At 34.7% G+C, this 27,388-nt stretch overlaps 3 protein-coding genes and 3 long non-coding RNA genes across 6 annotated transcripts; 3 read left to right on the top strand and 3 right to left on the bottom strand.

Annotated features, from left to right (window-relative positions):
* Positions 1-3,833: 3,833 nt before the first annotated feature.
* Positions 3,834-4,973, bottom strand: LOC126877476 (glutathione S-transferase-like). Its single transcript, XM_050640201.1, has 2 exons — positions 4,704-4,973; positions 3,834-4,446 (listed from the first exon to the last, which is right to left on the bottom strand). The coding sequence occupies exons 1-2, from the start codon at positions 4,879-4,881 to the stop codon at positions 4,139-4,141; spliced, it is 486 nt and encodes a 161-aa protein (XP_050496158.1). The 5' UTR covers positions 4,882-4,973; the 3' UTR covers positions 3,834-4,138.
* On the top strand, positions 4,926-15,191 carry LOC126877483 (uncharacterized). The gene is made up of 2 exons (XR_007695060.1): positions 4,926-5,065; positions 14,938-15,191. It is a non-coding gene; the product is annotated as an uncharacterized LOC126877483 (long non-coding RNA).
* On the top strand, positions 6,643-9,259 carry LOC126877486 (uncharacterized). Its single transcript, XR_007695064.1, has 2 exons — positions 6,643-8,449; positions 8,854-9,259. It is a non-coding gene; the product is annotated as an uncharacterized LOC126877486 (long non-coding RNA).
* On the bottom strand, positions 13,707-15,140 carry LOC126877479 (glutathione S-transferase-like). Its single transcript, XM_050640205.1, has 3 exons — positions 15,056-15,140; positions 14,577-14,744; positions 13,707-14,319 (listed from the first exon to the last, which is right to left on the bottom strand). The coding sequence occupies exons 2-3, from the start codon at positions 14,719-14,721 to the stop codon at positions 14,012-14,014; spliced, it is 453 nt and encodes a 150-aa protein (XP_050496162.1). The 5' UTR covers positions 14,722-14,744; positions 15,056-15,140; the 3' UTR covers positions 13,707-14,011.
* Positions 15,192-20,601: 5,410 nt separating the features above from the next.
* On the top strand, positions 20,602-23,583 carry LOC126877481 (uncharacterized). Its single transcript, XR_007695058.1, has 2 exons — positions 20,602-20,816; positions 20,912-23,583. It is a non-coding gene; the product is annotated as an uncharacterized LOC126877481 (long non-coding RNA).
* On the bottom strand, positions 23,574-26,129 carry LOC126877478 (glutathione S-transferase-like). Its single transcript, XM_050640204.1, has 4 exons — positions 26,028-26,129; positions 24,923-25,058; positions 24,444-24,611; positions 23,574-24,186 (listed from the first exon to the last, which is right to left on the bottom strand). Exons 3-4 carry the CDS (start codon positions 24,586-24,588, stop codon positions 23,879-23,881), a joined length of 453 nt encoding a protein of 150 aa, XP_050496161.1. The 5' UTR covers positions 24,589-24,611; positions 24,923-25,058; positions 26,028-26,129; the 3' UTR covers positions 23,574-23,878.
* Positions 26,130-27,388: the final 1,259 nt, after the last annotated feature.

Genomic DNA, 27,388 nt, shown 5'->3' with positions numbered 1-27,388 from the left:
TGGAATCGTTGTATCATAACGTAGTCTGCTTATTGTCGATAAGACTTTACTAAACTAAAAGTGACTACTAAAAGTTTCTATCCTCTAAATTCTATCTACGATTCTATAATCTAAAAACTGACTTTTGCAAACAAACTGTAACATTCGCTTAACGGAAAGACATACGTATCTTGTTTGTACTCGTCTTTTCACAATGAATTCTTGAACGTCTGTCTCTGTGGTGAGACAAATGCAAAGTCATCTCATCAGTTACTCACCTTGCTTCAAATTGCTACGATTGCTATCGGTTTGGATACTTGCGATTGTTTCGTTATGGCTATATTAGGCTCTAGGTTGCAAGGTTAGGGTGTTGTCCTGAAGTTCCAGAGGGGCCCCGGCGTCCTTTCGTCTCCGACTCGGCCATCCTGACACTTACACGTCCTCGTGTGTGGCCTGCTGGCTTAGTCTACCCGTCGGGGCTTCCACCACGCAGGCATCGACCCGGCGCTCGTCCTCGGGGCAATGTTTTTCTTCTCGCCGCGATGGACAGCGAGACGCGATGTGTCCCGGCATGTGGCAGTGAAAGCACAACGCTTTTGGTGGTGCAGCCGGTCGGCTTTCCTCCGGGCGTCGAGGGTCCTTCTTCGGTTCCCACTTCGCCCTCTTGCGGCATTCGAATGTCGGATGTCCGTAAATACCGCAGTGGCCACACCTGGTCCAGGGGGCGGGTGACCTGCCTCGTTTGTTTCCGGAGCTCGCTAATGACCTCCACGGCGGGGGCGTTGGCCACTCCGTGTATAGGAAGGGCTTCATTTCTCTTTGGAATTGTTTCACCGACGTGATGTCACTCGTGAGCGCTAGTCGTTTAAAACGTTTGTTCATCGCGCGAGCCCAGCAGATGGAGGGCGGTGGCGGCGAGTACCTCTTCCCTGGTTGAATTTCGCCACTTCGACCCCAGGAGGGTGATGATACGATTTCCGTACGCTCCTGGTGTTTCGCCGTCCCGCGGTAGTTCCTCGGCTACCTTGATTAGCGACGCGGCTGCTACTTCTTAGCCACCGAAGTGCGCGGCGAATTGTTCCTTAAAATCTGGCCAGGTGAGCTCGTCGCCGTCCATTATCTGCGTAAGCCAATACGCTGCCAGACCCTCTAGGGCACGGTTTAGGGCAGAATACAGTGCGCTGTTTTTCAGGGGGTGGTCCCTCATGAGCAGGCCGAGCTCGAGTCACATTCCGAGTCCGAGCTCGAGGCGCCCTCCCGGGCAGGGCTCGCGGGAGATTGCGATTCCGTGTTGGAGTTCTCCATCGTCCGGTCGCGGGTGGGGTACCTTTATTGTCGATAGTGACACTAGTGACGAGGGCCTCAGGCTTGATAACGAATCCGCGGCCAACGGGAGGACTATCATATAAAGAGCAACAGGATACACGAAATAATATAATTCTGACTAGGACAACATAAACGCAAGAAGTGTTGATATTGAAAAAAATATTTAATTTTGTATATAAATATTTTCATATTTAAAAAAGTTTCCGGAAGCAGGAAGATTTACAAACAAATAATATCATAAACCGAATGTTTCATGATCCTTTTCTAATTAGAGTGTGTGACAGCATGTGAGAACGTTTCTTAAAAATATGACTTATTGCAATTACTTAATCGCAATTATAAACGATTAAGACCTTCTCACAACGAGGCAATCTATCCAAAGTATAAAACTCGTTATACTTGATGAGAAAACAAATCTCTACTTAGGTTTCATTTCGTTTCATCGCGTTCATAAAAAGTGAATTTGTATGAACACATCGTGCAATTTAGTAATTAGGACCGTTGATCTCGCTGCAACATAGATGGATAGAAAAAAGCCATTTAAAATGATACAACGTCGGGAAGACAATTATGAAAATTATAAATGGAACACGAGATAAAATTGTTTAAGATTAATTCTTCTTTTTTTCTTTTTTTTTTAATCGCGAGTGTTTGCAAACGAAGTTTCAATCTGTTTACAATGATAGCAATGAGAGGAGGATGTCTATGAAAGTTATAAATGCGATATTGAATAACATTTCTGCGAGTGGGTTTGTTTTTCGTTACAAATGTTTTTTAAACGAATCTGCAATCTGTTGGAAACTACGGAACAGTAACGGGACGACTGATAGGGAAATAAAAAAGATCGCGTTTTATTTGAACAGACAAATCTTTGAAATCTATTCGAAAGTCTATTTGAAATGGTACGAGCTCGAAAAGAACGGTGAATACTATAGAAGAAGGATTAATTAAAATTCTTATTAATCTGTACGCTTTGTATATTAAATACCTTGATCGATGCCAAGATAACAAATTATTATACAAAACAGTGAAGTATCCACGTCTGACATTAATATTGAGTATTACCATTACTGTAATTTAATTTTTAACCGATCCTGAAAATTCCTTAGAACGTAAAAAGTATAAAATGTTACTGTGCATTTCAAGATTAAATGCACTGTAATTTAGAAACAGTTATGAAGCGGAAACAAATAATTTATTCAGAATAAGAATTCTACGTAATCATGTTAAAAAAAAAAACGTACTTATAACGCGTTTAAACTCCAAATATGTAAAGACAATAAGGGAAAAAAATTAAACGCAGAATCGTATTTTTTGTAAATTCACACAAGATTTTATCCAAAAAAAAAATTAAGATTTTTTGAAGAACGTACAAGAACAATAAAAAAGGGATGTTAAATACAAAAAATAGATTAAAATTTAGATTATGAAATATAAAAAAAATGATATTGCATAATTTACAATTATTTTCGATAGCTTACGTCAGTATGTTGGAGTGTAAACTATAAAATATTCAAAAACTGATACCATTTAGACATAATTTAGAAAAACAATAAATTGCGGAAACCGATAGTTAAAACTCGATACGATCGATACTCCAAAACTCTAATCCTAATAATTACTCAGCAATAATAACCGATAATTCATGTTGATTAATGTTTGAACTCCGTTTTTTTTCTGTATGTGTATACAAATTTTGTACAGTTTGATAAAGCGAAATTAAATTATCATCTTTTTGTACTACTTCAAACATTGAGATTTGTCATCTTCAAGGTCGATCACACATAGTTTCAGATTGCGGAGTTGCAAGGGTAATTAATTTTGCAATCGGTTTTCCTTTGATATAGATGTGAATACAAATAGCCATTGATTGACAATATACCGAAGCAATTCTAGTTTAATTTGAAGTCATCGATCCTTTGATATTTTTGGAAGAATAGTAAAAGTACAGAGAAAACAAGAAAAAATGGCGTTAACTAAAAGATAACTCCAATGTATCTCATAAATATTATCTATATATCATTTGTAAGATGTAAGTGACCAAGATATCGAATTATACAAAAATTGTATGTAATGATTAATACTTGAACGTTACTTACATTTATGTACATGAAAATTTGATCTTTTATTAACTAAGTTATTGATCGACAAAATGACTTCCTACATAATTCTCCGCCTGAACTGAAATGCATATCTTTTTTTACGCAAGCCTTATGTGTAGCTAGCAACGAGCAAACAGATTAATTACTTTACACACGGTCGTATCTTGTTTGCTGTAGGCGAGTTCTCTCGTGTAATCAACGAAGTACTCAACTTTAAAGCGATAACAGAAGAACATTATTGTATCGATAAAAATCATGCTTTTTTCAAAGAAATATGTAACTCGTATTTTTTTTAAAGCAACCCTCATAATGTATTGAATAAAATAATCATACATTTTTTTTTGTTCAACATTTGTAAAATACGATATTATCAAGATCACCAAGGAGGTAATCTTCAATTCTTAATGAATATAATAAAAAACATAATTAATGATTGTTTGATGGTTTTATTATTATCTCTATAATACAAAAGCACAACATCGTGTCAACAGTTTATATAGTTCGTATGTTTCTGTAGGAATACACAAATAATAGTTCTCTATCACAACGTAATCTAAAGGGAAAACCCTAACTAAATGACAAAAATATCGGTAATAACTGGAACTAATGAATGTTAAAAGCAATCAGTATATTCCGTACAAACTTCCATCAACACGATTCGTTCTTCATTCTCTCAACACACTAAGACCGCAATCTTTAAACGCTTATAAAACCATAAGCAATCGTGAAGTTTAGAATTCGCTAACTGGGCGTCTCTCAATCCAGTTTTTGATCTTGGGCAGAAGGAGGACCTTTTTCTCCAGCAGCTTCAGATTCTCGTAATTCTCGATCAGATCAGACTTGTACATAAAGTTCAAATAATCGAGCAGAGCAACGAATGTTAAATCAGCCCAAGAGAGAGTACCATCGTAGAAGTAGCCGTCATTTTCCTTCACTTGCTGGTCCAAACGTTCTAAAATGAACAGCAGCGTCTCTTCAGCAGCCTTGCGTTTTGCAGCTTTGACCTTCTCGTCCTCCTCATAGTGGAAGGCGGCAATTTCTGAAAATTTGTTTTCAGTTAAATACTATTCGCTAATGTTATACTAATTTGAATACAGTGTTGTGCGAAATTTAAATGATACTGAAGATAGAATTACAATCCTTTTTAATCCTTTGTCTTGTATTGTTGACATACGTGTATCGTTCGATTAAATCATATATTAAATCGGATTTCAACTAATAAATACCTGAACAGATATGTACTATCTGTTATCAAGATTCTCATAAGATTTATGCAAAACAGCACTGGATACTCACTATGACGAATATCATGAATAGTATCAACAGTGGCATCAATATGAAGATCTGCCCAGTCAGTCTTTCCAGCTAAGTCATATTGTTTGGCTAAGTAACGGCAAATAGCTGTAGACTGAGCAACCTTCCTTCTATCAGCTACGAGCATAGGAAGCTGGCCATAAGGAGTCACTAAAAACATACAACTAATAGAATCAAAGATTCTATCGAACAAACAGATTATGATGCTTCTTAAATATCTAGCTTCCTGTTATCTGTTTTGGAAAGATATAATTTAATTTATTGATAATTTATCAGCAAACAAAGGGCATTGTCTCCTTAACAATACCTATTGTTCTCCCACATATCTTATAGAGCAATGGAGAGTAAACAATAATATCTGTTATACTCTGCATAATTGTGTTCTACTTTATTTAGCTACTTTAGTTAAATTAGGAAAGATGAGATTTAAGAAACAGAATTTCTTTAAATTTTAAGCTTACAGGGCTTTATTTCTGGCCAGACGTCCTTTTTGATACGTTCATCTTCAAATGGAATACTAGCATAGCTGAAGAAGAACGGATTGGTTCTGCCAATGCCGTAACTGGGAAGTAAGTCAATTTATAGAGCGGCATCTTCCTGGAAGTATAATATATACAAAGTAAAAACAAAGAATCATTGATGACAAGAATTATATTATTACAAATTATGAAGTATAAGACAATTTAAGTAAAAAGCATCAACTACTAACTACTCGCATAGCTATTTGTATCTTTATATTTTAATATAGCTTAGATATAAAAAGAATATTATTTTTGGATGTAATAATGTATAAACTTGCGCCAAATATTATAACAAAATATTGCACTTTCTATTTAAGTAGGATAGACATATTACCGGCATTTATTTTTTCTTTCTATAGCAATGAAATTGTTTATAAAAAAGTTTATAAGAAAACTATCAATTAATGCAAACAACGCATTTCAAAATATTAATTACATTCGCACGATTCGTTATCTCTAGTATTAATTTAACCATATGGTTCTATACACCCAAGACCCTCTAACAGTAATTTAGTACCATTACTAGTCGTATGTACAATGTATGTTTGTATACAACTTTCGTAACTACAAAACATTCAGCATGATTATATATTCTTCCAAACTTAAGAAACATTTTCTAATTGCATACTTAAATTTATCGATCAATTATAAACATATGATAACATTTATTTCTTTCAACTACTAATTTTCAAATCCTCTGCTGTTCCGTTAATTGAACGACGCGCCGACTTTTCGTACAAGTATCTTGTATCTTATCTGTATTATTTAGTTATCAATACAGAAGAAACATTTTCTAATTGTATACTTAAATTTATCGATCAATTATGAACATGTAATAACATTTATTTCTTTCAACTACTAATTTTTAAATCATCTGCTGTTCGGTTAATTGAAGGATGTCGGCTTTCTGTAGAAGTATTTCATATTTATTATTTAATTATGAATAAGGAAAAAACATACAAAATATAGTTTTCAAACGGTTTATTATTTATAAAGAGAAACTTTGACTCAGGATATATATACTATATATATACTATTTACTTACAATTTTTTTTTTAAGACTTCAAAGTCGAAACAAGCACAGGAAATTTCCAAGCCGGTTAACAGAAACTTGAATGAGACAAAAATAACCTTTAGATCAATATATGTTCTTCTTCCCCCCTGTTGCTTCCACGTAACTCTTATCCTATTGGTGGAGCTGTGCTGATATGTGAAATTATGACTACATAAAAACATCCGGAAAGACTCATTGAATGATTTTATAGTTTAAGGTTAATAAATTTCCATAAATTAAAGTTGAAAATTTATGAGAACATGTTTTCTGTAACAAAACTTAGTAAAAACAAACTAGTAAGGTTTATAGATTCTTTAATGATTATGTATGTATTCATGAACTAGTTCGATAAACATCGTTCGATAAAACGTCGAACAACACACAACATTGAAGCGCGAAATTTCAAATTCAAGGAAAGATAAATAACAAATATTGCGAACAAATGATATTAAATTTACAATAATCTCATGTAAGAAAAAATAAAAGGGATAAAAGTAGTACAGAAGATAGAAAAATCTATAAAACTGGTGGCTGGGAAATAGAAAATATATAAATTTATGTTATTAGAGTTTAGTACTTCTGTCGATCAATGTGTTACGACCGTTCGCGGAGAGACGCAGTCGCAGTAGCGAGAGGCGTAAATTCTCGCTACGATTCGGTGAATCGACGCCGCGAAGTAGTGGTTCCCCTGTTTCGGTTAAGATAAGAGGTGGTTAAATGAATATGACACAGTATAGTAAGTTATATTTCACCGTTTATTCCAACAACTTATAACGAAGGCAGTTACGCTGGTGCGTATGTACGAGATGAATAAGTGACTGATCTGTGGGTGTGTCCTACCCGGTGGAAGGATATTGACCGTTCGAAAGAAGATAATTTTAGAAACTTCAACCTTTGGAGGTGTTTGTTAATTAAAAATGACAAAACTGGTATTATGTAAAAAAGAGTAATGTGTATCCTGAATCAATGTCGAATGGAAATTAGACAGTTCTATAAAAATAATCCTTCTCACGATTCCACAACTTCATAGCTTAATTAAATACAATTCTTCGGCGATATAATTACAAATACATTTACAGGAATTGTGTAATATGATAAATATCTCGTTAAAGAGATTGAAATCGTAAACTCTAGATTCTAGTATTCTTTCACTTTCATGTTTCCTATGAGCCCTTCAATCGCTAAATATTTTGCAATGAAACACGTATTATTAAACAACATAATCATACTAAATTAATTTAATGTGATTATTTATTATTATTATATAATAACACAGTGATGAAAGAAATAAACTGGTCAAGTAATCTAAGGAACGATAATACGTATCTATGTCAGTGACAGTGAGAAAAATTCAGATATCTGTACTTAAGTGATTACACTTATAAGTATCATTATATATTATATAAATATGATATTTCGAATGGTATCATTTATCACTCATTAAACAAGAGTGTCATATCCAGAGAAATGATTTTACATATCTTAATCTTTGCTTTGATTACGATAGTAATAATTTCTATCAAACTTGATGAGGAAGATACATGAATAATTATCTAAAAGCTGAAAATCTTGGCAAATTCATTTGTACATAAACTAACAGGAGTGAATTTTAAAGATACACTCTGCTCTCAACAATTAAAGCTGTCTTGTCGCAACAAAGTTTCAATAATTTTTTATGGACAACATGGCCCAGTTTGCACAAAGACTAAAAATTTTAACATTAAATTTGGATAAACTATCTTACGATAGAAGGAATGATATATCCTTCATTTTCGCCAATAATCTGGTCGAATTTAGTCAAGTAAAATGGTATTGTTTCGTTCAAAAGTTGATTCTTCCTCGCTTCCTTCTTTTCAGGATCCTCCTCCATGCGATAGTAGCAGATAGCTGAAACGTATATGAAACCAACCGTTACATTCATTTGTGTTTTTCCCCCCAAACGAAGAGAAAATAAGTTGTGAAAGAAGGAGTAGCCTCTCATAGTTCCTACAATTTCTTCATTCTCTTTGCTTTCTTCAATATTGCCTCAACAAGTTCCTGTGGTTCACGATACTTGAAATATATACAATGTTACCAGCGTGGAAATTGTCTTGGAAACTTGGAAAATCTTTCAAGAGGAACAACATTGCTAACTGAGATTCGAGAAAGGAAAGGTAAGTAAATCCTTGCTTCTACTTAGAGCTTTTTTATTTACTTCTGACGAGTAAAGTACTGTTATTAAAATTTGATTAAAAGTACCAAGAATGTCGAGATATAAACAACCATTTGTGGAAAGGTCAGGAGAAGCAGAATTATCGAATAAACGTTATATAACTCTTAGTGATTAAGTAGGAGAAGAGAAACGAGAAAAAAGTCTTTTATCTAGGTCTTAATAAAGTATACTATATTTATCTCCATATCAAGAATAACAACAAGATATAAACAGTCTTCTAGAAATTGAGTAAATATTACATAATTACATCTTGAGCAATATTTTGAGTCTTAGCTTTTGCTTAATCATTATAATAATCTTAAATATCTGTAAATTCTTCACAGACTCTTTGCATCTTCTATACAGGTATCTCATGATCATGTGATAACACACAGGAAGAAAGAATAGAGGAAAAAACAGCGTAAGAAAAAGTTGCGTAAGAGTATCGTCGCACTACATCATTCGACAATTGATGCACGTCATGGCGATCGTCACGGTTTAAAGCAGGCCATCAAAAACACGTTTGTTATCGTACGGAAAAATCTGCGACGTTCCAGCTGTTCAGGTGCATCGAATTGTGAATCATCGGCGGTACGAAGCAAGGCGAGGGGCGTAAATAGAGAAAGAAGAGAAGAGAAGGATTCGCATAAATGATAAAATATAATCGTTCGTTCCTCGTCGATGGCGGATGGATGGCTTTAATCGTGGACGATATCGATACGATTATATTTTATACATTTGAAACAAATATAAAAGACGAGCAAAAACCAGAGATACGATCGTTATGATATTATTCAATCGGTAGCCTATTTACCTCGTTTTTTGTTCACCTTCGGTGTCTAGTAATAATTTTTCGATTCGACTGGCGTGACGTTACGTTGGCGGTGTAAAAACACGATTTTAAACACCTGCGGATAGTTGCATGAGTTTCGAGCGATTCCATTCCCTTCGATTTATATTTATGCGATCAACGCGCGGATCGTTAACGCATTATGCAGACAGCAGATGTTACGTAATCACACATATCGTAATTGGAAATTAGTAACGTTATCGCGTACCAGGATCTTCCTGTCTTTGATCATCGAGTAACACCTCGTTGTCCTCGCTCCTTCCGCGGATAACCAGCGTTTATCATATAGAGACAGGGATTTGCAAAGAATAAAAGTTGTAGAACGTTGAAAGGCGTTGAGAGAAACGTGATGTTATCCCGTTATTCGTTAACGCAACGCAGTTAAAAAAAATCCCGTAGGAAGATTACGATAATAGATAACCTGAGTCGAGTGTTTGTCGGGGCATCTAAAAGATTCTTTCGAGTTGAGCGTCTGAGATTGCAGAGAAGAAAATTTGGAAGCCATCGAATTCGTGATGTCGATAGAAATCTTCAGTTGGAATCGTTGTATCATAACGTAGTCTGCTTATTGTCGATAAGACTTCACTAAACTAAAAGTGACTACTAAAAGTTTCTATCCTCTAAATTCTATCTACGATTCTATAATCTAAAAACTGACTTTTGCAAACAAACTGTAACATTCGCTTAACGGAAAGACATACGTATCTTGTTTGTACTCGTCTTTTCACAATGAATTCTTGAACGTCTGTCTCTGTGGTGAGACAAATGCAAAGTCATCTCATCAGTTACTCACCTTGCTTCAAATTGCTACGATTGCTATCGGTTTGGATACTTGCGATTGTTTCGTTATGGCTATATTAGGCTCTAGGTTGCAAGGTTAGGGTGTTGTCCTGAAGTTCCAGAGGGGCCCCGGCGTCCTTTCGTCTCCGACTCGGCCATCCTGACACTTACACGTCCTCGTGTGTGGCCTGCTGGCTTAGTCTACCCGTCGGGGCTTCCACCACGCAGGCATCGACCCGGCGCTCGTCCTCGGGGCAATGTTTTTCTTCTCGCCGCGATGGACAGCGAGACGCGATGTGTCCCGGCATGTGGCAGTGAAAGCACAACGCTTTTGGTGGTGCAGCCGGTCGGCTTTCCTCCGGGCGTCGAGGGTCCTTCTTCGGTTCCCACTTCGCCCTCTTGCGGCATTCGAATGTCGGATGTCCGTAAATACCGCAGTGGCCACACCTGGTCCAGGGGGCGGGTGACCTGCCTCGTTTGTTTCCGGAGCTCGCTAATGACCTCCACGGCGGGGGCGTTGGCCACTCCGTGTATAGGAAGGGCTTCATTTCTCTTTGGAATTGTTTCACCGACGTGATGTCACTCGTGAGCGCTAGTCGTTTAAAACGTTTGTTCATCGCGCGAGCCCAGCAGATGGAGGGCGGTGGCGGCGAGTACCTCTTCCCTGGTTGAATTTCGCCACTTCGACCCCAGGAGGGTGATGATACGATTTCCGTACGCTCCTGGTGTTTCGCCGTCCCGCGGTAGTTCCTCGGCTACCTTGATTAGCGACGCGGCTGCTACTTCTTAGCCACCGAAGTGCGCGGCGAATTGTTCCTTAAAATCTGGCCAGGTGAGCTCGTCGCCGTCCATTATCTGCGTAAGCCAATACGCTGCCAGACCCTCTAGGGCACGGTTTAGGGCAGAATACAGTGCGCTGTTTTTCAGGGGGTGGTCCCTCATGAACAGGCCGAGCTCGAGTCACATTCCGAGTCCGAGCTCGAGGCGCCCTCCCGGGCAGGGCTCGCGGGAGATTGCGATTCCGTGTTGGAGTTCTCCATCGTCCGGTCGCGGGTGGGGTACCTTTATTGTCGATAGTGACACTAGTGACGAGGGCCTCAGGCTTGATAACGAATCCGCGGCCAACGGGAGGACTATCATATAAAGAGCAACAGGATACACGAAATAATATAATTCTGACTAGGACAACATAAACGCAAGAAGTGTTGATATTGAAAAAAATATTTAATTTTGTATATAAATATTTTCATATTTAAAAAAGTTTCCGGAAGCAGGAAGATTTACAAACAAATAATATCATAAACCGAATGTTTCATGATCCTTTTCTAATTAGAGTGTGTGACAGCATGTGAGAACGTTTCTTAAAAATATGACTTATTGCAATTACTTAATCGCAATTATAAACGATTAAGACCTTCTCACAACGAGGCAATCTATCCAAAGTATAAAACTCGTTATACTTGATGAGAAAACAAATCTCTACTTAGGTTTCATTTCGTTTCATCGCGTTCATAAAAAGTGAATTTGTATGAACACATCGTGCAATTTAGTAATTAGGACCGTTGATCTCGCTGCAACATAGATGGATAGAAAAAAGCCATTTAAAATGATACAACGTCGGGAAGACAATTATGAAAATTATAAATGGAACACGAGATAAAATTGTTTAAGATTAATTCTTCTTTTTTTCTTTTTTTTTTAATCGCGAGTGTTTGCAAACGAAGTTTCAATCTGTTTACAATGATAGCAATGAGAGGAGGATGTCTATGAAAGTTATAAATGCGATATTGAATAACATTTCTGCGAGTGGGTTTGTTTTTCGTTACAAATGTTTTTTAAACGAATCTGCAATCTGTTGGAAACTACGGAACAGTAACGGGACGACTGATAGGGAAATAAAAAAGATCGCGTTTTATTTGAACAGACAAATCTTTGAAATCTATTCGAAAGTCTATTTGAAATGGTACGAGCTCGAAAAGAACGGTGAATACTATAGAAGAAGGATTAATTAAAATTCTTATTAATCTGTACGCTTTGTATATTAAATACCTTGATCGATGCCAAGATAACAAATTATTATACAAAACAGTGAAGTATCCACGTCTGACATTAATATTGAGTATTACCATTACTGTAATTTAATTTTTAACCGATCCTGAAAATTCCTTAGAACGTAAAAAGTATAAAATGTTACTGTGCATTTCAAGATTAAATGCACTGTAATTTAGAAACAGTTATGAAGCGGAAACAAATAATTTATTCAGAATAAGAATTCTACGTAATCATGTTAAAAAAAAAAACGTACTTATAACGCGTTTAAACTCCAAATATGTAAAGACAATAAGGGAAAAAAATTAAACGCAGAATCGTATTTTTTGTAAATTCACACAAGATTTTATCCAAAAAAAAAATTAAGATTTTTTGAAGAACGTACAAGAACAATAAAAAAGGGATGTTAAATACAAAAAATAGATTAAAATTTAGATTATGAAATATAAAAAAAATGATATTGCATAATTTACAATTATTTTCGATAGCTTACGTCAGTATGTTGGAGTGTAAACTATAAAATATTCAAAAACTGATACCATTTAGACATAATTTAGAAAAACAATAAATTGCGGAAACCGATAGTTAAAACTCGATACGATCGATACTCCAAAACTCTAATCCTAATAATTACTCAGCAATAATAACCGATAATTCATGTTGATTAATGTTTGAACTCCGTTTTTTTTCTGTATGTGTATACAAATTTTGTACAGTTTGATAAAGCGAAATTAAATTATCATCTTTTTGTACTACTTCAAACATTGAGATTTGTCATCTTCAAGGTCGATCACACATAGTTTCAGATTGCGGAGTTGCAAGGGTAATTAATTTTGCAATCGGTTTTCCTTTGATATAGATGTGAATACAAATAGCCATTGATTGACAATATACCGAAGCAATTCTAGTTTAATTTGAAGTCATCGATCCTTTGATATTTTTGGAAGAATAGTAAAAGTACAGAGAAAACAAGAAAAAATGGCGTTAACTAAAAGATAACTCCAATGTATCTCATAAATATTATCTATATATCATTTGTAAGATGTAAGTGACCAAGATATCGAATTATACAAAAATTGTATGTAATGATTAATACTTGAACGTTACTTACATTTATGTACATGAAAATTTGATCTTTTATTAACTAAGTTATTGATCGACAAAATGACTTCCTACATAATTCTCCGCCTGAACTGAAATGCATATCTTTTTTTACGCAAGCCTTATGTGTAGCTAGCAACGAGCAAACAGATTAATTACTTTACACACGGTCGTATCTTGTTTGCTGTAGGCGAGTTCTCTCGTGTAATCAACGAAGTACTCAACTTTAAAGCGATAACAGAAGAACATTATTGTATCGATAAAAATCATGCTTTTTTCAAAGAAATATGTAACTCGTATTTTTTTTAAAGCAACCCTCATAATGTATTGAATAAAATAATCATACATTTTTTTTTGTTCAACATTTGTAAAATACGATATTATCAAGATCACCAAGGAGGTAATCTTCAATTCTTAATGAATATAATAAAAAACATAATTAATGATTGTTTGATGGTTTTATTATTATCTCTATAATACAAAAGCACAACATCGTGTCAACAGTTTATATAGTTCGTATGTTTCTGTAGGAATACACAAATAATAGTTCTCTATCACAACGTAATCTAAAGGGAAAACCCTAACTAAATGACAAAAATATCGGTAATAACTGGAACTAATGAATGTTAAAAGCAATCAGTATATTCCGTACAAACTTCCATCAACACGATTCGTTCTTCATTCTCTCAACACACTAAGACCGCAATCTTTAAACGCTTATAAAACCATAAGCAATCGTGAAGTTTAGAATTCGCTAACTGGGCGTCTCTCAATCCAGTTTTTGATCTTGGGCAGAAGGAGGACCTTTTTCTCCAGCAGCTTCAGATTCTCGTAATTCTCGATCAGATCAGACTTGTACATAAAGTTCAAATAATCGAGCAGAGCAACGAATGTTAAATCAGCCCAAGAGAGAGTACCATCGTAGAAGTAGCCGTCATTTTCCTTCACTTGCTGGTCCAAACGTTCTAAAATGAACAGCAGCGTCTCTTCAGCAGCCTTGCGTTTTGCAGCTTTGACCTTCTCGTCCTCCTCATAGTGGAAGGCGGCAATTTCTGAAAATTTGTTTTCAGTTAAATACTATTCGCTAATGTTATACTAATTTGAATACAGTGTTGTGCGAAATTTAAATGATACTGAAGATAGAATTACAATCCTTTTTAATCCTTTGTCTTGTATTGTTGACATACGTGTATCGTTCGATTAAATCATATATTAAATCGGATTTCAACTAATAAATACCTGAACAGATATGTACTATCTGTTATCAAGATTCTCATAAGATTTATGCAAAACAGCACTGGATACTCACTATGACGAATATCATGAATAGTATCAACAGTGGCATCAATATGAAGATCTGCCCAGTCAGTCTTTCCAGCTAAGTCATATTGTTTGGCTAAGTAACGGCAAATAGCTGTAGACTGAGCAACCTTCCTTCTATCAGCTACGAGCATAGGAAGCTGGCCATAAGGAGTCACTAAAAACATACAACTAATAGAATCAAAGATTCTATCGAACAAACAGATTATGATGCTTCTTAAATATCTAGCTTCCTGTTATCTGTTTTGGAAAGATATAATTTAATTTATTGATAATTTATCAGCAAACAAAGGGCATTGTCTCCTTAACAATACCTATTGTTCTCCCACATATCTTATAGAGCAATGGAGAGTAAACAATAATATCTGTTATACTCTGCATAATTGTGTTCTACTTTATTTAGCTACTTTAGTTAAATTAGGAAAGATGAGATTTAAGAAACAGAATTTCTTTAAATTTTAAGCTTACAGGGCTTTATTTCTGGCCAGACGTCCTTTTTGATACGTTCATCTTCAAATGGAATACTAGCATAGCTGAAGAAGAACGGATTGGTTCTGCCAATGCCGTAACTGGGAAGTAAGTCAATTTATAGAGCGGCATCTTCCTGGAAGTATAATATATACAAAGTAAAAACAAAGAATCATTGATGACAAGAATTATATTATTACAAATTATGAAGTATAAGACAATTTAAGTAAAAAGCATCAACTACTAACTACTCGCATAGCTATTTGTATCTTTATATTTTAATATAGCTTAGATATAAAAAGAATATTATTTTTGGATGTAATAATGTATAAACTTGCGCCAAATATTATAACAAAATATTGCACTTTCTATTTAAGTAGGATAGACATATTACCGGCATTTATTTTTTCTTTCTATAGCAATGAAATTGTTTATAAAAAAGTTTATAAGAAAACTATCAATTAATGCAAACAACGCATTTCAAAATATTAATTACATTCGCACGATTCGTTATCTCTAGTATTAATTTAACCATATGGTTCTATACACCCAAGACCCTCTAACAGTAATTTAGTACCATTACTAGTCGTATGTACAATGTATGTTTGTATACAACTTTCGTAACTACAAAACATTCAGCATGATTATATATTCTTCCAAACTTAAGAAACATTTTCTAATTGCATACTTAAATTTATCGATCAATTATAAACATATGATAACATTTATTTCTTTCAACTACTAATTTTCAAATCCTCTGCTGTTCCGTTAATTGAACGACGCGCCGACTTTTCGTACAAGTATCTTGTATCTTATCTGTATTATTTAGTTATCAATACAGAAGAAACATTTTCTAATTGTATACTTAAATTTATCGATCAATTATGAACATGTAATAACATTTATTTCTTTCAACTACTAATTTTTAAATCATCTGCTGTTCGGTTAATTGAAGGATGTCGGCTTTCTGTAGAAGTATTTCATATTTATTATTTAATTATGAATAAGGAAAAAACATACAAAATATAGTTTTCAAACGGTTTATTATTTATAAAGAGAAACTTTGACTCAGGATATATATACTATATATATACTATTTACTTACAATTTTTTTTTTAAGACTTCAAAGTCGAAACAAGCACAGGAAATTTCCAAGCCGGTTAACAGAAACTTGAATGAGACAAAAATAACCTTTAGATCAATATATGTTCTTCTTCCCCCCTGTTGCTTCCACGTAACTCTTATCCTATTGGTGGAGCTGTGCTGATATGTGAAATTATGACTACATAAAAACATCCGGAAAGACTCATTGAATGATTTTATAGTTTAAGGTTAATAAATTTCCATAAATTAAAGTTGAAAATTTATGAGAACATGTTTTCTGTAACAAAACTTAGTAAAAACAAACTAGTAAGGTTTATAGATTCTTTAATGATTATGTATGTATTCATGAACTAGTTCGATAAACATCGTTCGATAAAACGTCGAACAACACACAACATTGAAGCGCGAAATTTCAAATTCAAGGAAAGATAAATAACAAATATTGCGAACAAATGATATTAAATTTACAATAATCTCATGTAAGAAAAAATAAAAGGGATAAAAGTAGTACAGAAGATAGAAAAATCTATAAAACTGGTGGCTGGGAAATAGAAAATATATAAATTTATGTTATTAGAGTTTAGTACTTCTGTCGATCAATGTGTTACGACCGTTCGCGGAGAGACGCAGTCGCAGTAGCGAGAGGCGTAAATTCTCGCTACGATTCGGTGAATCGACGCCGCGAAGTAGTGGTTCCCCTGTTTCGGTTAAGATAAGAGGTGGTTAAATGAATATGACACAGTATAGTAAGTTATATTTCACCGTTTATTCCAACAACTTATAACGAAGGCAGTTACGCTGGTGCGTATGTACGAGATGAATAAGTGACTGATCTGTGGGTGTGTCCTACCCGGTGGAAGGATATTGACCGTTCGAAAGAAGATAATTTTAGAAACTTCAACCTTTGGAGGTGTTTGTTAATTAAAAATGACAAAACTGGTATTATGTAAAAAAGAGTAATGTGTATCCTGAATCAATGTCGAATGGAAATTAGACAGTTCTATAAAAATAATCCTTCTCACGATTCCACAACTTCATAGCTTAATTAAATACAATTCTTCGGCGATATAATTACAAATACATTTACAGGAATTGTGTAATATGATAAATATCTCGTTAAAGAGATTGAAATCGTAAACTCTAGATTCTAGTATTCTTTCACTTTCATGTTTCCTATGAGCCCTTCAATCGCTAAATATTTTGCAATGAAACACGTATTATTAAACAACATAATCATACTAAATTAATTTAATGTGATTATTTATTATTATTATATAATAACACAGTGATGAAAGAAATAAACTGGTCAAGTAATCTAAGGAACGATAATACGTATCTATGTCAGTGACAGTGAGAAAAATTCAGATATCTGTACTTAAGTGATTACACTTATAAGTATCATTATATATTATATAAATATGATATTTCGAATGGTATCATTTATCACTCATTAAACAAGAGTGTCATATCCAGAGAAATGATTTTACATATCTTAATCTTTGCTTTGATTACGATAGTAATAATTTCTATCAAACTTGATGAGGAAGATACATGAATAATTATCTAAAAGCTGAAAATCTTGGCAAATTCATTTGTACATAAACTAACAGGAGTGAATTTTAAAGATACACTCTGCTCTCAACAATTAAAGCTGTCTTGTCGCAACAAAGTTTCAATAATTTTTTATGGACAACATGGCCCAGTTTGCACAAAGACTAAAAATTTTAACATTAAATTTGGATAAACTATCTTACGATAGAAGGAATGATATATCCTTCATTTTCGCCAATAATCTGGTCGAATTTAGTCAAGTAAAATGGTATTGTTTCGTTCAAAAGTTGATTCTTCCTCGCTTCCTTCTTTTCAGGATCCTCCTCCATGCGATAGTAGCAGATAGCTGAAACGTATATGAAACCAACCGTTACATTCATTTGTGTTTTTCCCCCCAAACGAAGAGAAAATAAGTTGTGAAAGAAGGAGTAGCCTCTCATAGTTCCTACAATTTCTTCATTCTCTTTGCTTTCTTCAATATTGCCTCAACAAGTTCCTGTGGTTCACGATACTTGAAATATATACAATGTTACCAGCGTGGAAATTGTCTTGGAAACTTGGAAAATCTTTCAAGAGGAACAACATTGCTAACTGAGATTCGAGAAAGGAAAGGTAAGTAAATCCTTGCTTCTACTTAGAGCTTTTTTATTTACTTCTGACGAGTAAAGTACTGTTATTAAAATTTGATTAAAAGTACCAAGAATGTCGAGATATAAACAACCATTTGTGGAAAGGTCAGGAGAAGCAGAATTATCGAATAAACGTTATATAACTCTTAGTGATTAAGTAGGAGAAGAGAAACGAGAAAAAAGTCTTTTATCTAGGTCTTAATAAAGTATACTATATTTATCTCCATATCAAGAATAACAACAAGATATAAACAGTCTTCTAGAAATTGAGTAAATATTACATAATTACATCTTGAGCAATATTTTGAGTCTTAGCTTTTGCTTAATCATTATAATAATCTTAAATATCTGTAAATTCTTCACAGACTCTTTGCATCTTCTATACAGGTATCTCATGATCATGTGATAACACACAGGAAGAAAGAATAGAGGAAAAAACAGCGTAAGAAAAAGTTGCGTAAGAGTATCGTCGCACTACATCATTCGACAATTGATGCACGTCATGGCGATCGTCACGGTTTAAAGCAGGCCATCAAAAACACGTTTGTTATCGTACGGAAAAATCTGCGACGTTCCAGCTGTTCAGGTGCATCGAATTGTGAATCATCGGCGGTACGAAGCAAGGCGAGGGGCGTAAATAGAGAAAGAAGAGAAGAGAAGGATTCGCATAAATGATAAAATATAATCGTTCGTTCCTCGTCGATGGCGGATGGATGGCTTTAATCGTGGACGATATCGATACGATTATATTTTATACATTTGAAACAAATATAAAAGACGAGCAAAAACCAGAGATACGATCGTTATGATATTATTCAATCGGTAGCCTATTTACCTCGTTTTTTGTTCACCTTCGGTGTCTAGTAATAATTTTTCGATTCGACTGGCGTGACGTTACGTTGGCGGTGTAAAAACACGATTTTAAACACCTGCGGATAGTTGCATGAGTTTCGAGCGATTCCATTCCCTTCGATTTATATTTATGCGATCAACGCGCGGATCGTTAACGCATTATGCAGACAGCAGATGTTACGTAATCACACATATCGTAATTGGAAATTAGTAACGTTATCGCGTACCAGGATCTTCCTGTCTTTGATCATCGAGTAACACCTCGTTGTCCTCGCTCCTTCCGCGGATAACCAGCGTTTATCATATAGAGACAGGGATTTGCAAAGAATAAAAGTTGTAGAACGTTGAAAGGCGTTGAGAGAAACGTGATGTTATCCCGTTATTCGTTAACGCAACGCAGTTAAAAAAAATCCCGTAGGAAGATTACGATAATAGATAACCTGAGTCGAGTGTTTGTCGGGGCATCTAAAAGATTCTTTCGAGTTGAGCGTCTGAGATTGCAGAGAAGAAAATTTGGAAGCCATCGAATTCGTGATGTCGATAGAAATCTTCAGTTGGAATCGTTGTATCATAACGTAGTCTGCTTATTGTCGATAAGACTTTACTAAACTAAAAGTGACTACTAAAAGTTTCTATCCTCTAAATTCTATCTACGATTCTATAATCTAAAAACTGACTTTTGCAAACAAACTGTCGCTTAACGGAAAGACATACGTATCTTGTTTGTACTCGTCTTTTCACAATGAATTCTTGAACGTCTGTCTCTGTGGTGAGACAAATGCAAAGTCATCTCATCAGTTACTCACCTTGCTTCAAATTGCTACGATTGCTATCGGTTTGGATACTTGCGATTGTTTCGTTATGGCTATATTAGGCTCTAGGTTGCAAGGTTAGGGTGTTGTCCTGAAGTTCCAGAGGGGCCCCGGCGTCCTTTCGTCTCCGACTCGGCCATCCTGACACTTACACGTCCTCGTGTGTGGCCTGCTGGCTTAGTCTACCCGTCGGGGCTTCCACCACGCAGGCATCGACCCGGCGCTCGTCCTCGGGGCAATGTTTTTCTTCTCGCCGCGATGGACAGCGAGACGCGATGTGTCCCGGCATGTGGCAGTGAAAGCACAACGCTTTTGGTGGTGCAGCCGGTCGGCTTTCCTCCGGGCGTCGAGGGTCCTTCTTCGGTTCCCACTTCGCCCTCTTGCGGCATTCGAATGTCGGATGTCCGTAAATACCGCAGTGGCCACACCTGGTCCAGGGGGCGGGTGACCTGCCTCGTTTGTTTCCGGAGCTCGCTAATGACCTCCACGGCGGGGGCGTTGGCCACTCCGTGTATAGGAAGGGCTTCATTTCTCTTTGGAATTGTTTCACCGACGTGATGTCACTCGTGAGCGCTAGTCGTTTAAAACGTTTGTTCATCGCGCGAGCCCAGCAGATGGAGGGCGGTGGCGGCGAGTACCTCTTCCCTGGTTGAATTTCGCCACTTCGACCCCAGGAGGGTGATGATACGATTTCCGTACGCTCCTGGTGTTTCGCCGTCCCGCGGTAGTTCCTCGGCTACCTTGATTAGCGACGCGGCTGCTACTTCTTAGCCACCGAAGTGCGCGGCGAATTGTTCCTTAAAATCTGGCCAGGTGAGCTCGTCGCCGTCCATTATCTGCGTAAGCCAATACGCTGCCAGACCCTCTAGGGCACGGTTTAGGGCAGAATACAGTGCGCTGTTTTTCAGGGGGTGGTCCCTCATGAGCAGGCCGAGCTCGAGTCACATTCCGAGTCCGAGCTCGAGGCGCCCTCCCGGGCAGGGCTCGCGGGAGATTGCGATTCCGTGTTGGAGTTCTCCATCGTCCGGTCGCGGGTGGGGTACCTTTATTGTCGATAGTGACACTAGTGACGAGGGCCTCAGGCTTGATAACGAATCCGCGGCCAACGGGAGGACTATCATATAAAGAGCAACAGGATACACGAAATAATATAATTCTGACTAGGACAACATAAACGCAAGAAGTGTTGATATTGAAAAAAATATTTAATTTTGTATATAAATATTTTCATATTTAAAAAAGTTTCCGGAAGCAGGAAGATTTACAAACAAATAATATCATAAACCGAATGTTTCATGATCCTTTTCTAATTAGAGTGTGTGACAGCATGTGAGAACGTTTCTTAAAAATATGACTTATTGCAATTACTTAATCGCAATTATAAACGATTAAGACCTTCTCACAACGAGGCAATCTATCCAAAGTATAAAACTCGTTATACTTGATGAGAAAACAAATCTCTACTTAGGTTTCATTTCGTTTCATCGCGTTCATAAAAAGTGAATTTGTATGAACACATCGTGCAATTTAGTAATTAGGACCGTTGATCTCGCTGCAACATAGATGGATAGAAAAAAGCCATTTAAAATGATACAACGTCGGGAAGACAATTATGAAAATTATAAATGGAACACGAGATAAAATTGTTTAAGATTAATTCTTCTTTTTTTCTTTTTTTTTTAATCGCGAGTGTTTGCAAACGAAGTTTCAATCTGTTTACAATGATAGCAATGAGAGGAGGATGTCTATGAAAGTTATAAATGCGATATTGAATAACATTTCTGCGAGTGGGTTTGTTTTTCGTTACAAATGTTTTTTAAACGAATCTGCAATCTGTTGGAAACTACGGAACAGTAACGGGACGACTGATAGGGAAATAAAAAAGATCGCGTTTTATTTGAACAGACAAATCTTTGAAATCTATTCGAAAGTCTATTTGAAATGGTACGAGCTCGAAAAGAACGGTGAATACTATAGAAGAAGGATTAATTAAAATTCTTATTAATCTGTACGCTTTGTATATTAAATACCTTGATCGATGCCAAGATAACAAATTATTATACAAAACAGTGAAGTATCCACGTCTGACATTAATATTGAGTATTACCATTACTGTAATTTAATTTTTAACCGATCCTGAAAATTCCTTAGAACGTAAAAAGTATAAAATGTTACTGTGCATTTCAAGATTAAATGCACTGTAATTTAGAAACAGTTATGAAGCGGAAACAAATAATTTATTCAGAATAAGAATTCTACGTAATCATGTTAAAAAAAAAAACGTACTTATAACGCGTTTAAACTCCAAATATGTAAAGACAATAAGGGAAAAAAATTAAACGCAGAATCGTATTTTTTGTAAATTCACACAAGATTTTATCCAAAAAAAAAATTAAGATTTTTTGAAGAACGTACAAGAACAATAAAAAAGGGATGTTAAATACAAAAAATAGATTAAAATTTAGATTATGAAATATAAAAAAAATGATATTGCATAATTTACAATTATTTTCGATAGCTTACGTCAGTATGTTGGAGTGTAAACTATAAAATATTCAAAAACTGATACCATTTAGACATAATTTAGAAAAACAATAAATTGCGGAAACCGATAGTTAAAACTCGATACGATCGATACTCCAAAACTCTAATCCTAATAATTACTCAGCAATAATAACCGATAATTCATGTTGATTAATGTTTGAACTCCGTTTTTTTTCTGTATGTGTATACAAATTTTGTACAGTTTGATAAAGCGAAATTAAATTATCATCTTTTTGTACTACTTCAAACATTGAGATTTGTCATCTTCAAGGTCGATCACACATAGTTTCAGATTGCGGAGTTGCAAGGGTAATTAATTTTGCAATCGGTTTTCCTTTGATATAGATGTGAATACAAATAGCCATTGATTGACAATATACCGAAGCAATTCTAGTTTAATTTGAAGTCATCGATCCTTTGATATTTTTGGAAGAATAGTAAAAGTACAGAGAAAACAAGAAAAAATGGCGTTAACTAAAAGATAACTCCAATGTATCTCATAAATATTATCTATATATCATTTGTAAGATGTAAGTGACCAAGATATCGAATTATACAAAAATTGTATGTAATGATTAATACTTGAACGTTACTTACATTTATGTACATGAAAATTTGATCTTTTATTAACTAAGTTATTGATCGACAAAATGACTTCCTACATAATTCTCCGCCTGAACTGAAATGCATATCTTTTTTTACGCAAGCCTTATGTGTAGCTAGCAACGAGCAAACAGATTAATTACTTTACACACGGTCGTATCTTGTTTGCTGTAGGCGAGTTCTCTCGTGTAATCAACGAAGTACTCAACTTTAAAGCGATAACAGAAGAACATTATTGTATCGATAAAAATCATGCTTTTTTCAAAGAAATATGTAACTCGTATTTTTTTTAAAGCAACCCTCATAATGTATTGAATAAAATAATCATACATTTTTTTTTGTTCAACATTTGTAAAATACGATATTATCAAGATCACCAAGGAGGTAATCTTCAATTCTTAATGAATATAATAAAAAACATAATTAATGATTGTTTGATGGTTTTATTATTATCTCTATAATACAAAAGCACAACATCGTGTCAACAGTTTATATAGTTCGTATGTTTCTGTAGGAATACACAAATAATAGTTCTCTATCACAACGTAATCTAAAGGGAAAACCCTAACTAAATGACAAAAATATCGGTAATAACTGGAACTAATGAATGTTAAAAGCAATCAGTATATTCCGTACAAACTTCCATCAACACGATTCGTTCTTCATTCTCTCAACACACTAAGACCGCAATCTTTAAACGCTTATAAAACCATAAGCAATCGTGAAGTTTAGAATTCGCTAACTGGGCGTCTCTCAATCCAGTTTTTGATCTTGGGCAGAAGGAGGACCTTTTTCTCCAGCAGCTTCAGATTCTCGTAATTCTCGATCAGATCAGACTTGTACATAAAGTTCAAATAATCGAGCAGAGCAACGAATGTTAAATCAGCCCAAGAGAGAGTACCATCGTAGAAGTAGCCGTCATTTTCCTTCACTTGCTGGTCCAAACGTTCTAAAATGAACAGCAGCGTCTCTTCAGCAGCCTTGCGTTTTGCAGCTTTGACCTTCTCGTCCTCCTCATAGTGGAAGGCGGCAATTTCTGAAAATTTGTTTTCAGTTAAATACTATTCGCTAATGTTATACTAATTTGAATACAGTGTTGTGCGAAATTTAAATGATACTGAAGATAGAATTACAATCCTTTTTAATCCTTTGTCTTGTATTGTTGACATACGTGTATCGTTCGATTAAATCATATATTAAATCGGATTTCAACTAATAAATACCTGAACAGATATGTACTATCTGTTATCAAGATTCTCATAAGATTTATGCAAAACAGCACTGGATACTCACTATGACGAATATCATGAATAGTATCAACAGTGGCATCAATATGAAGATCTGCCCAGTCAGTCTTTCCAGCTAAGTCATATTGTTTGGCTAAGTAACGGCAAATAGCTGTAGACTGAGCAACCTTCCTTCTATCAGCTACGAGCATAGGAAGCTGGCCATAAGGAGTCACTAAAAACATACAACTAATAGAATCAAAGATTCTATCGAACAAACAGATTATGATGCTTCTTAAATATCTAGCTTCCTGTTATCTGTTTTGGAAAGATATAATTTAATTTATTGATAATTTATCAGCAAACAAAGGGCATTGTCTCCTTAACAATACCTATTGTTCTCCCACATATCTTATAGAGCAATGGAGAGTAAACAATAATATCTGTTATACTCTGCATAATTGTGTTCTACTTTATTTAGCTACTTTAGTTAAATTAGGAAAGATGAGATTTAAGAAACAGAATTTCTTTAAATTTTAAGCTTACAGGGCTTTATTTCTGGCCAGACGTCCTTTTTGATACGTTCATCTTCAAATGGAATACTAGCATAGCTGAAGAAGAACGGATTGGTTCTGCCAATGCCGTAACTGGGAAGTAAGTCAATTTATAGAGCGGCATCTTCCTGGAAGTATAATATATACAAAGTAAAAACAAAGAATCATTGATGACAAGAATTATATTATTACAAATTATGAAGTATAAGACAATTTAAGTAAAAAGCATCAACTACTAACTACTCGCATAGCTATTTGTATCTTTATATTTTAATATAGCTTAGATATAAAAAGAATATTATTTTTGGATGTAATAATGTATAAACTTGCGCCAAATATTATAACAAAATATTGCACTTTCTATTTAAGTAGGATAGACATATTACCGGCATTTATTTTTTCTTTCTATAGCAATGAAATTGTTTATAAAAAAGTTTATAAGAAAACTATCAATTAATGCAAACAACGCATTTCAAAATATTAATTACATTCGCACGATTCGTTATCTCTAGTATTAATTTAACCATATGGTTCTATACACCCAAGACCCTCTAACAGTAATTTAGTACCATTACTAGTCGTATGTACAATGTATGTTTGTATACAACTTTCGTAACTACAAAACATTCAGCATGATTATATATTCTTCCAAACTTAAGAAACATTTTCTAATTGCATACTTAAATTTATCGATCAATTATAAACATATGATAACATTTATTTCTTTCAACTACTAATTTTCAAATCCTCTGCTGTTCCGTTAATTGAACGACGCGCCGACTTTTCGTACAAGTATCTTGTATCTTATCTGTATTATTTAGTTATCAATACAGAAGAAACATTTTCTAATTGTATACTTAAATTTATCGATCAATTATGAACATGTAATAACATTTATTTCTTTCAACTACTAATTTTTAAATCATCTGCTGTTCGGTTAATTGAAGGATGTCGGCTTTCTGTAGAAGTATTTCATATTTATTATTTAATTATGAATAAGGAAAAAACATACAAAATATAGTTTTCAAACGGTTTATTATTTATAAAGAGAAACTTTGACTCAGGATATATATACTATATATATACTATTTACTTACAATTTTTTTTTTAAGACTTCAAAGTCGAAACAAGCACAGGAAATTTCCAAGCCGGTTAACAGAAACTTGAATGAGACAAAAATAACCTTTAGATCAATATATGTTCTTCTTCCCCCCTGTTGCTTCCACGTAACTCTTATCCTATTGGTGGAGCTGTGCTGATATGTGAAATTATGACTACATAAAAACATCCGGAAAGACTCATTGAATGATTTTATAGTTTAAGGTTAATAAATTTCCATAAATTAAAGTTGAAAATTTATGAGAACATGTTTTCTGTAACAAAACTTAGTAAAAACAAACTAGTAAGGTTTATAGATTCTTTAATGATTATGTATGTATTCATGAACTAGTTCGATAAACATCGTTCGATAAAACGTCGAACAACACACAACATTGAAGCGCGAAATTTCAAATTCAAGGAAAGATAAATAACAAATATTGCGAACAAATGATATTAAATTTACAATAATCTCATGTAAGAAAAAATAAAAGGGATAAAAGTAGTACAGAAGATAGAAAAATCTATAAAACTGGTGGCTGGGAAATAGAAAATATATAAATTTATGTTATTAGAGTTTAGTACTTCTGTCGATCAATGTGTTACGACCGTTCGCGGAGAGACGCAGTCGCAGTAGCGAGAGGCGTAAATTCTCGCTACGATTCGGTGAATCGACGCCGCGAAGTAGTGGTTCCCCTGTTTCGGTTAAGATAAGAGGTGGTTAAATGAATATGACACAGTATAGTAAGTTATATTTCACCGTTTATTCCAACAACTTATAACGAAGGCAGTTACGCTGGTGCGTATGTACGAGATGAATAAGTGACTGATCTGTGGGTGTGTCCTACCCGGTGGAAGGATATTGACCGTTCGAAAGAAGATAATTTTAGAAACTTCAACCTTTGGAGGTGTTTGTTAATTAAAAATGACAAAACTGGTATTATGTAAAAAAGAGTAATGTGTATCCTGAATCAATGTCGAATGGAAATTAGACAGTTCTATAAAAATAATCCTTCTCACGATTCCACAACTTCATAGCTTAATTAAATACAATTCTTCGGCGATATAATTACAAATACATTTACAGGAATTGTGTAATATGATAAATATCTCGTTAAAGAGATTGAAATCGTAAACTCTAGATTCTAGTATTCTTTCACTTTCATGTTTCCTATGAGCCCTTCAATCGCTAAATATTTTGCAATGAAACACGTATTATTAAACAACATAATCATACTAAATTAATTTAATGTGATTATTTATTATTATTATATAATAACACAGTGATGAAAGAAATAAACTGGTCAAGTAATCTAAGGAACGATAATACGTATCTATGTCAGTGACAGTGAGAAAAATT

The sequence above is a fragment of the Bombus huntii genome, unplaced genomic scaffold (assembly GCF_024542735.1).
Source record: "Bombus huntii isolate Logan2020A unplaced genomic scaffold, iyBomHunt1.1 ctg00000175.1, whole genome shotgun sequence".
NCBI lineage: Eukaryota > Metazoa > Arthropoda > Insecta > Hymenoptera > Apidae > Bombus > Bombus huntii.
This window is presented reverse-complemented; position numbering and strand designations above follow the sequence as displayed.

Coding starts and splice junctions, on each gene's coding strand:
- LOC126877476 (XM_050640201.1), bottom strand. CDS start 4,881: ATGTTTTTAGTGACTCCTTATGGCCAGCTTCCTATGCTCGTAGCTGAT. Junction 4,447..4,703: donor TATTCATGATATTCGTCATA/GTGAGTATCCAG, acceptor ACAAATTTTCAG/AAATTGCCGCCTTCCACTAT.
- LOC126877479 (XM_050640205.1), bottom strand. CDS start 14,721: ATGCTCGTAGCTGATAGAAGGAAGGTTGCTCAGTCTACAGCTATTTGC. Junction 14,320..14,576: donor TATTCATGATATTCGTCATA/GTGAGTATCCAG, acceptor ACAAATTTTCAG/AAATTGCCGCCTTCCACTAT.
- LOC126877478 (XM_050640204.1), bottom strand. CDS start 24,588: ATGCTCGTAGCTGATAGAAGGAAGGTTGCTCAGTCTACAGCTATTTGC. Junction 24,187..24,443: donor TATTCATGATATTCGTCATA/GTGAGTATCCAG, acceptor ACAAATTTTCAG/AAATTGCCGCCTTCCACTAT.